The sequence below is a fragment of the Schistocerca gregaria genome, chromosome 11 (genome assembly GCF_023897955.1).
Source record: "Schistocerca gregaria isolate iqSchGreg1 chromosome 11, iqSchGreg1.2, whole genome shotgun sequence".
Taxonomy (NCBI): Eukaryota; Metazoa; Arthropoda; class Insecta; order Orthoptera; family Acrididae; genus Schistocerca; species Schistocerca gregaria.
The window spans coordinates 116,556,735-116,566,775 of NC_064930.1; the positions used below are offsets into that span (position 1 = coordinate 116,556,735).

At 43.0% G+C, this 10,041-nt stretch overlaps 1 protein-coding gene across 1 annotated transcript in view; it reads left to right on the forward strand.

Moving 5' to 3' along the window:
- LOC126295139 (uncharacterized) overlaps nt 1–9,359 on the forward strand; it is a 92,095-nt gene extending 82,736 nt beyond the window's left edge. The window contains exon 2 of the mRNA XM_049987420.1: nt 6,024–9,359. Within this exon, the coding sequence (XP_049843377.1) occupies nt 6,025–6,396 (372 nt within the window). The 5' untranslated portion in view covers nt 6,024 and the 3' untranslated portion in view covers nt 6,397–9,359. The remainder of the gene's footprint in view (nt 1–6,023) is intronic.
- The last annotated feature ends 682 nt before the right edge of the window (nt 9,360–10,041 follow it).

Sequence of the window (10,041 nt, forward strand, 5' to 3'; positions counted from 1 at the left end):
TTCTGTTGCTGTCTTGTTTCCATTCCATGGTTAATGTGATTTGAAGAGAAGTAATAAAATGAGCTGTAACATGGAAAGTAAGCGTTTCCGGACACATGTCCACGTAACATATTTTCTTTCCTTGTGTGTGAGGAATGTTTCCTGAAAGTTTGGCCATATCTTTTTGTAACACCCTGTATATATATATATATATATATATATATATATATATATATATATATATATATATATATATTATGACTTTTGAACACTATTCAGGTAAATACATTGTTTGTTCTCTATCAAAATCTTTCATTTGCTAACTATGCCTATCAGATCAGTGACTTCAGTAGTTAGAATCTTTTATTTAGCTGACAGTATTGGCGCTCGCTGTATTGCAGTAGTTCGAGTAATGAAGATTTTTGCGAAGTAAGTGATTCATGAAAGGTATAGGCTATTGTTAATCAGGGCCATTCTTTTGCAGGGATTATTAAAAGTCAGGTTGCGTTGCGCTAAAAAATATTGTGTGTCAGTTTAAGCACTCCTTCATACAGTGAAAGTAAAATTATATCCTACTTCAGTTTCAAAAGAACAAATATTTAAAGAAAAATGTGAAAAAAATATAATTTTAAACAAAAATATGGGCACTCGATTGTGTCTTTCTGATTTCGACACATGCATATAAAGGCGTAAAACTTGTCACAAATGTATATCTATATTTTCTGGAAGTTCGGTATATCGATGTTTCATTGTTAGCCCTACTAAAAATAAACATGTGATTACAATTTCAGAAAAATGGGACGATTTATTCAAAAGAAAGAACTTCAGAAATTGAACAAGTCAATAACCGAGTTGCCCCACCTCTGTCCCTTATGCAATCAGTTATTCGGCTTGCCATTGACTAATAGAACTGTTCGGTGTCTTCCTGGGTGGTATTGTGCCAAGTTGTGTCCAATGGCGGCGTTAGATTGTCAAAATTTCGCTCTGATTGGACGGCATTGCCCATAATGGTCCAAGCGGTCTCGACCTTGCTTGCCAAGATCGGATTTGGCCTGCACGAAGACAAGCAATAGAAACTCTCGCCTTGTGCGGGCGGCCATTATCTTGCTGAAATGTAAGCCCAGGACGGCTTGCCACGAGGGTCAACAAAACGGGGCGTAGAATATCGCCGGCGTACTGCTGTGCTGTGTAACGTCCCCACTACATTCGTTTCTCTATGAAATTGTTGCATCCTTGAACCCCCGATTACCATATGTACATCTAGCGGTTTTAGGCTGACGCCCCCGGTCACAGGAGTCAAGAATAATACTTTCTTAATAATTATAATACAAAGTAATATCACCAGTTACAGTTACATTCTTAGCAAGTACACCAAGTCCTTTCATCCATACATGTACTTTCTCATCATTGGAAACTTTTCAACATGAGCTGGTATACAGAGTAAAAGGCATATTACTATAAACAAAACTAAGTCTACTTTGGGTCTTCGGGTCGATTCCACAGTGTCAAGTCTTGTAGGCGATGACATCTCGGTCGGCAAAAGATTCTAGTCCAGGTAGCGATGCGTTCTCACAGCGGACAATAGCGAGTGTAAACCATCCTCTGCCAGCTGCTCCAGTTGCGACATCGAGTGAAAAATGAACTCGACAACCACGGAAGAAAATAGGTCCATTAAGAATAACAGATTGTGCAGTGCCATTTATTTCAAGTTTGTTTTCATGGCTAATTATGTGTTTATAAACTGGCATGCGGTGGCGACGATGACGATGCACATGTCGACGAGGCATAGTGCTTCAATGCTGTTGCAAATAGAGCTCACAGCGGAATGATTCCTCCCACTCTATAAAGATCTACGTATTACCATAACTATGTATTCACAAACTGTTATCCCACTTACACTCGTATGCTAACGTTTGAGTAAACAGACTTATTTCAAATGAACTTGTAACCTCCCCCTCACTTATCGACCTTAATGAGAGTGAAAAATTAAACCGTGCCCACCTAATGGAAAGTTGGGAAAGACAATCGTCACCGAAGATAATTTGTAAGTAAAGCGGGAGGAAAGGGTTATATCTAAATGAAAGGAAAAATGCAAATGAAACTGGTGGAAATTAATTTTGAGAAAAGGGTACAATTAATAAGGAAAGTAAACGTGCGGTCGTTACATTAACAATTAATTGGCGTTAATTAGATATTTGAGATTTGGGGGAAATTACGGTCGCCAGTCATATAGACAACTACTATAATAACTGAAAATGAAAGATTAATGCACATATAATTAGCACTAAAAGCGTGGCAATTGAAGGTTGACACGCGTAGTGTGAAAACTGGATGTTTGTCAGAAGTAATAAATTTCGCTACACTCTGACTTAATTTAGCAAAAGAATTAACAAAACCAGGAAAATGAAAGTTGATTTACTGACTGAAATTAATAGTGAACTTTGTTTTTGAAGCTTTACGAAATTCAATAAAATAAGGTTAGTCTTGGGCTACCTCAACAATCATTTCAAAAGCTACTTGAATCTAAGCAATTTAGAAATAAGAGATTTAACTTTGAACTTGAATAAAATGATTCTGAACAATTAGCAGTAGTAAAATTTAGTACGTACCAAGCTGAGCTGCAGTCACAGGTAAGCTAAAATATGGTAACAAAACTCGCACTCTTAATTTGTGCTTGTGTAATCTAAATATTGTAGCCAGCTATGAATACTTTAACTGAACTTTGAAATTAAAGCAGTGAAATGGAATGATATTACTTTAATGCTGGCGTTTGAATTTCAACGTCACTCTAGTTCATTCTGGAAAAGGAAGGGACCCTGCTTGGTAATGCAGTTGGGACAATGAGCAACGAAGGTTCATGCTACGTTGCTGTAATTTTGTGAGGCAGATTGAACAGTTTGAAAAGCTGAGGTCCGCCATACAGTTCTAAAACTTTACGTGCTTCCAGTCTTCCTTGTTGGTTGACTGACGGTTTGAAGTCGTCGGTCGAGGAGGTGGCGACAGTCACTCATTGTCGGCCGTCGCTGTTGCAGAAGCTGGATGTTGACGCGCCTTCTTCTCGACACGGTCTCCAGCCGAAGCGGGCTCTTGATGTGCACCAACTAATGCTTCCCGTCCGCAACACCGTGTCAGAAACTATCATAGCAAGTCGAGTGCTATCCCGCGTCCGGCCATCCTGATGTAGGTTTTCAGTGATTTCCCTAAATCGCTCCAGGCAAATGCCGGGATGGTTCCTTTGAACGGGCACAGCCGACTTCCTTCCCTAATCCAATGAGACCGATGACCTCGTAGTTTTGTTTCTTCCCTCAAAAACAACCCAACCCCAAATAAGGATGGCTGGACGCAGGTTTGAACCGTCGTACTCCCGAATGTCCAGTGTGCTGACCAACTCGTAACCTCAGTCAGTAGTAAACAGCACATCTGTCTAGCGAGCAGGAGACTAGCGAGCAGGAAACCTGGGTTCGACTCCCAGTCTTCGTACAAATTTTCAGTAGTCACTTCAGTCTGCATATAAACACTGATAAATACATAAGTGGAGCACACACAAACAGGGCATCGCCCTAGTGAATATGTGGGCTGCAAATGGGGAATTTCATTGAGATAACCCTCTTTGACAAAGGGTTGAATGTTATTACACAGAGCCTGTGTACGAGTGTGGCGAAACTGGTCTAATGTTCACGTGCTACTGTCGTATCTACGGAAAGAGGTAGAAGGGCAGTGAAACTAGGCGCCAAATGGTTGGATGTCCATGACTCTTCACAGAACATGGGGTTCGGACGCCTGTCTGCTCTCTATAGTTGAACGGATGGTGATCTGTGGTACCTCTGCTGGCAGAGCGCAATGGTGGTGCACGCACAGTGGTTTGGAGTACACTGTTCATTGTAGGATGTTGGACATGGAGCTCCTCAGTAGAACACCCTTTCATGTTGACCTCACTACACCGTCAGTGACGACTGTATTGGGCAGGGGACAATCAAGATTCGACCGTCGATCAATGGGAACGTGTCAGCTCTTCGGATGAACCACAGTTTTGCTACACTAGGTCGGTGGTCACCTTCACAAATGTCGTCATCGACGTGAATAGCGGCTCGAACCGAGAAGCGCGCCACAGACACTATGGGAGGCATTCTCGTGTGCTTGAAGGGGATCAGTAGTAGCAATCGAAGACACGCTGCCAGCTGCGAACTGCCTGTATCCCTTCATGATCTCCGACAGATATTGTCTCCCAGCAGTATAACTGTCCTTGTCTTGGAGCCAGAATTGTACTTTGAGGAGCATTACAGTGAAGTCATGCTGATGTCTCTGCGACCAGATTCGCTTGGTCCTATGTCATCTATCTCGGTCGCTATCGAGCGCTGCGCTATCACCGCGTATGCAAAGCAGCGTCCCATTACTTACGCGAATCACACACATCAAAAAATGTTTTGCATCATACCATTTCCCAGAACACCTGAAGACAGATGTCGACTGTGGATATTGTATCACAGGCCGCGGTGGTCTAGCGGTTCAGGCGCTCAGTCCGGAACCGTGCGACTGCTACAGTCGCAGGTTCGAATCCTCCCTCGGGCATGGATGTGTGTGATGTCCTTAGGTTAACTTTCTAAGTTCTAGGGGACTGATGACCACTGTCCCATAGTGCTCAGAGCCATTTGAACCATTTTTTTTGACTGTTCAGAGATGTCACTAAACCCACCCAAAGATGTAAACAACAGTGCATGAACAGCGTCTGTTAAACGGAGGGGGTCCGACAGCTGATCAGTTCCAGTGATTCTGCCAGGAAGGAGGTACACGGCTCGTGTTGTCTGTAGTTCAACCATGTCTAGACGGTCAATACCGCGGTTCGGTCGCGTCCGCATTGTTACTTTGTGCCAGGAAGGGCTCCCAACAAGGGAAGTGTGCAGGCATCTCGGAGTGAACCAATGGGATGTTGTTCGGACGTTGATGTGGCATGCCTCGCTCAGCGCGCCCGAGGGCCACTACGGCAGTGGATGACCGCTACCTACGGATTATGGCTGGAAGGAACCCTGACAGCAACGCCACCATGTTGAATAATGCTTTTCGTGCAGCCACAGGACGTCTTTTTATGACTTCGACTATGTGCAATAGGCTTCATGATGTGTAACTTCACTCCCGACATCCACGGCGAGGTCCATCTTTGCAACCACAACACCATGCAGCGCGATACAGATGGGCCCAGCAACATGTCTAATGGATCGCTCAGGATTGGCATCACATTGTTTTCACCGATGAGTGTTGCACATGTCTTCAACCAGACAATCGTCGGAGACGTGTTTGGAGACAACCTGGCCAGCCTGAACGCCTTAGACTCACTGTCCAGCGAGTGGTGCAAGGTGGAGGTTCCCTGATGTTTTGGGGTCGCATTATGTCGGGCCAATGTATGCCTCTGGTACTCGACCAGAGTGGCCAGCATGTTCTGCAGACATGAACCATATCGAACATGCCTGGGATAGGTTCAATGTGCTGTTTATGATGTGACCCACCAACCCCTCTGAGGCAAGTACACTGAAGTGCCCTTGAGAAGTGGGACAATCTGGGCCAACAGTTCCTTGATGAAGTAGTGGATAGTATGCCACAACGAATACAGGCATGCATCAATGCAAGAGAACGTGCTACTGTGTACTAGAGGTACAGGTGTGTACAGCAATCTGGAGGTCTCGCTGTATGGTGGTACAACATGCAGTGTGAAGTTTTCATGAGTGATAAAAATGATGTTCATGTTGATTTCTATAGCAAAAATTCTGTACAGGTTCCAGAACTCTCGAACTGAGGTGATGCAAAACTTTTATTGATGTGTGTATGTGACATATGCATAGACATCTAATGCCATATACCTCCACAAATCTACCAACAAATTGCTGGATTCCTCATAGGCAGAATCTGTCGAGCATTTCGTACCAGAGACAAACAAACAAGCTATTAAGCAAGTGGTCATAATGTTTCCGCTCATCAGTGTACATGAAACCTCTATGTAGTTAGCTGAAATTTTTTGACAAGGTGCTAACCATGTGTCGGGCTGTCTGCAGGATGCACGTGTGCTGGTGGCGGCTGATCGTGGCGATGGTGGCTCTGCCGTTGGTGGCGGGTGTGGTGATCATCCTGATGTGCTTCGTCTGCTGCCCGCTGCTGTGGAAGGAGATACCCAATACGGAGCAGAGCGACTACTACCGCACACCGCTCTATGTGGTGGGAGTGCTGGCGCTCTGGGTGCTCTTCGCCATCGGCATCTTCTTCCTCTGGTGGCGCCGGAAGCCCAAAGTGATCGTTGGCGATTCCACCGAAGTGATCATCGACGAGCCCACCAAAGTGACCGTCGACGAGCCCACCAAAGTAATCGTCGACGAGCCCACCAAAGTGATCGTCGACGAGCCCACGGTGCTCCTCGCCTCCGAGGCGTGACAGCCCGTCCACTTGCCGATACCTCCAAACGCGACGTATGGCTGTGACATCAGTGGGGCCACTTTGTCACGTTGAGGTGTACCATTGGGATGTACATCTCTCCTGAGTATCAGCGGACTTTATACTGACGACCAAGCATTATAGGGACCAAATCTCCACATTACTTTGCCAGTTTTCAGCTGACACACAGGTGTTTGTACCTGGGGCTCCAGTTGTGAATCGTGCTGTATGAAATTTTTTTGTCGATGCGTAGATTCTCTTGCTACAGTGGAAAGAGCGCAAAAACATTACAGGGGGGGGGAGGTATTTACTCAGTTGTATGGCAACCCATATTGCATATTGCACACTAATATGAAGAAAATACCGTCTAACCGTCTAAGATGGGAAATAAAGACATGCCACAAAGGAATTATCCGAATGGAACGTAAATCTGTAGAAGTGATGTACATATGCATACACACTAATGATTGTATTTACCACAAAATTATATGATTTATTCACGAGAAAGTGCTTCACAAACTGAACAAGTCAACACCTCGTTAGTCCAGCTTTGGCCTGCATGGAAGCAGTGATAGGATTTACCTCGGGTGAATATCATGCCAGATTCCGTCCAATTGGGGCGTTTGGTCGTCAAAATCCTTAGATGGTTTGAATTCCTTGCCCAAAATACTGCATACGTTCTCAGTTTTGGAGAGATCCATTGACGTTGCTGGTCAATGTAGGGTTTGGCCAGCACGAAGAGAAGCACTAGAGAACAGTTTTTGATGTTGCCGATCGACAGTAAAGGAACACACCGCCATTTGACTCTTTTATGGTTTATTTAAGTACAATCCAGGATTCGGCCTCATGTGCCATTTTCAAGCCTAAAGTTGGCCAACTGAGTTTGTGAACAGTTGAGGGTCATGGAACATATGTTAAAGAAATAAAACATTCAAATAATGGTTTGTTTTTGTAATGGGGGTGGAATGTCAAATGGGCCGACTTGGAGCAGGAGAGGACATTTTATTTTCCACTGTCTATACTTTTACAAAGAAATTCATAAAACTTTGCCAGCATGACCAGATAGGATTCAAGATTTACACTAATAGCAGTGAAAGTTCAAAAACTGTAATAAAATAATTTTTTGTCCATGTAAAATTTCATCATTTTTTTCACTTGCTATTGGCACCATTTGTTGCTATAGGTACACTTTTCTTCATAAGTAAGAGAGATTCTTCGATGATTTTTGCACAGTATAGAAATCATTCTTCCAGGTGTTTAAAACTGTAGAATTTATTTAAATTATGAAAAAATTTAAACTTCATGTTGAGAAAAAATCAATTTTTACCACAGTTTTTAATAGATTTGGAAAATTCTAGAGTTTCATACACCTGTAAGTATGGTTCGAAATCTTTGCAAAGTTCATTGAAGTATCTCTCTTACTTATCAAGAAAAGTGTACCTATAGCAACAAATAGTGAGTGAAAAACTGATGAAAATTCACTTGTAACAGAAAATTATTTTGTTATGTGTATGAACTTCCACTGCTATGACTGTGAATCCTGAATCCTTCCTGCTCATGCTGACAAAGCTTTATGAATTTATTTGTAAAAGTATAGACAGTGGAAATTAAAATGTCCTGTGGTCCCTCTCCTGCACCAAGTCGGACCGTTTGATGTCCTACCCCCTCCTTAAGAAAAGCAGTAGAAACTCTTGTCATGTGCGGGTGAGCATTATCTTGCTGAAACGTAAGCCCAGGATGCGTTGCCATGACAGGCAACAAAATGGGGCACTGAATATCGTCGACTTAGCCCTGTGCTGTAACGGTGCCGTGTACGAAGGCCAAAGAGGCCGTGCTATGAAATGAAGTGGCACCTCAGACCACCTGTCTTGGTTGTCAGGGTGTATGATGCGCGACAGACAGGTTAATATCTCACCGCTGTCAGGCGCGACTCCAGACACGTCTTCGGCCTGAAATCTCATTGTCTGGAACAGAATTGTCTTCAGTGATGAGTTACGCTTTGAACTGATCCCATACGACAAGCGAAGACTCCGCAGACAGGGGTCGGAAGTCAATGTGACTGTCTCTAACCATACAGCCTGACAACCAATTGTACTGTTTCTTTTCACAGCAGGGCCTACTTGGTTGTCATTCACGGCACCCTTACAGCACCCTTACGCCAAGTTTTTGTTGTCCTTCACAGCAAGACATCTTGGGCTTACACTTCAGCAAGATAATGGCCGCCCGCACATGATTGTCTTCGTTCTTGCCAAACCCTACCTTGCCCAGCAAGGCAGCCGGATCTCTTCCCAACTGAGAATGTTTGGAGTTTCCAACCTGCTTGGGATTCTGACGATGTAACACACCAATTGGACACTACTTGGCACGATTTCTCTCAAGAGGACATCCAGAAACTCAATCGATCCATCCGAAGCCGAATAACTACGTGAATAAGGGTTAGAGGTCGATCAAAACACTGTTGACTTCCTCAATTTGTTGAGCTCTTCCTCCTGAATAAATCATCAAATGTTTCTGAAATTGTAACCTTTGTCTGTTTGCCTGTACGCGCGCATCACATCTACCGTGTCCTGACTCATTCGGATTTTGTCTTAGAGTGTAAATTCTAAAACAGACATTTATAATTTTCGAGTAGTGCAGCTTGACGGAAACCTGTGGCTTGCATGTAGTGGCATTAGAGTTTTTGTTTTACAGTTACATTAAATACAGATTGACAAATAACTGCACAATGCAAGTGAAACAAAGAAATGTTTCTCAATCCAATCCCACAATGGTCGCAGAGACAAAGATGATGGCCATTGTATTTTGAAGTCTGGTACGAGACTATGAATTTCTCTCACTGACGTTCAGTGGCAGGCAGTCAGAAGTGATTTTTACTTTCATCATTCTCAGTAAGCTACAAATAACATTTTCAAAAACCACTGTACACATCCCACTACAGCGTTCAATAAAATGTTTAAAACAAGTGTAAGCTGATTTATTTAGATCCTATAAAAGTCACCCATGAAATATTCAAGTAATTATTCATAGAATGAACAATAAAGTAACACTAACGTTACAAAGCTACTGGTACATGAATTGTACGAGAACAACAAAAAGAACAGTTACTACGGTAAGTCCAATACCCAAAACAAACCTCGTAAAGATGCAGACTGTAACACAAAATATTTTTACATTTTACGGCTGGAGAAATAAGTTAATTAACAGTGTTTAAGAGACCTTAGAAGAAGACGAAAATTAGTGTGATTTACCATGAGGGAGTTAGTGATCTCTACACAACCTGGATGTAGAAGTCTGGTCTCTGAATGTAGAACTGCAGCGTGTGTGCAAATACACGTGCTTTGCATCGTCCGCCATTATAGTAGTTTGGTAAACTAATTTCCATCCGTCGGCATGTGACAAAGAATTGCAGACTGATTTCTTGTTTCGAACTTTATGTCAACATATGAAGTAATAGGCTTATGAGGGACAGGAATTGAAAAGTATTTTCTTTTCGTGTTCTAGTGACATTTCCTAGCAGCCATGTTGTAGTTTGGCAAGAAACGAAATATGATCATTTATGGCTGGCAGGATAGAATGGCTGAAGTTCAGTATCCAGGTAGCATAGAGATCACTGGAGCTTGCTCTGAACTATCGTTTAGCACGATT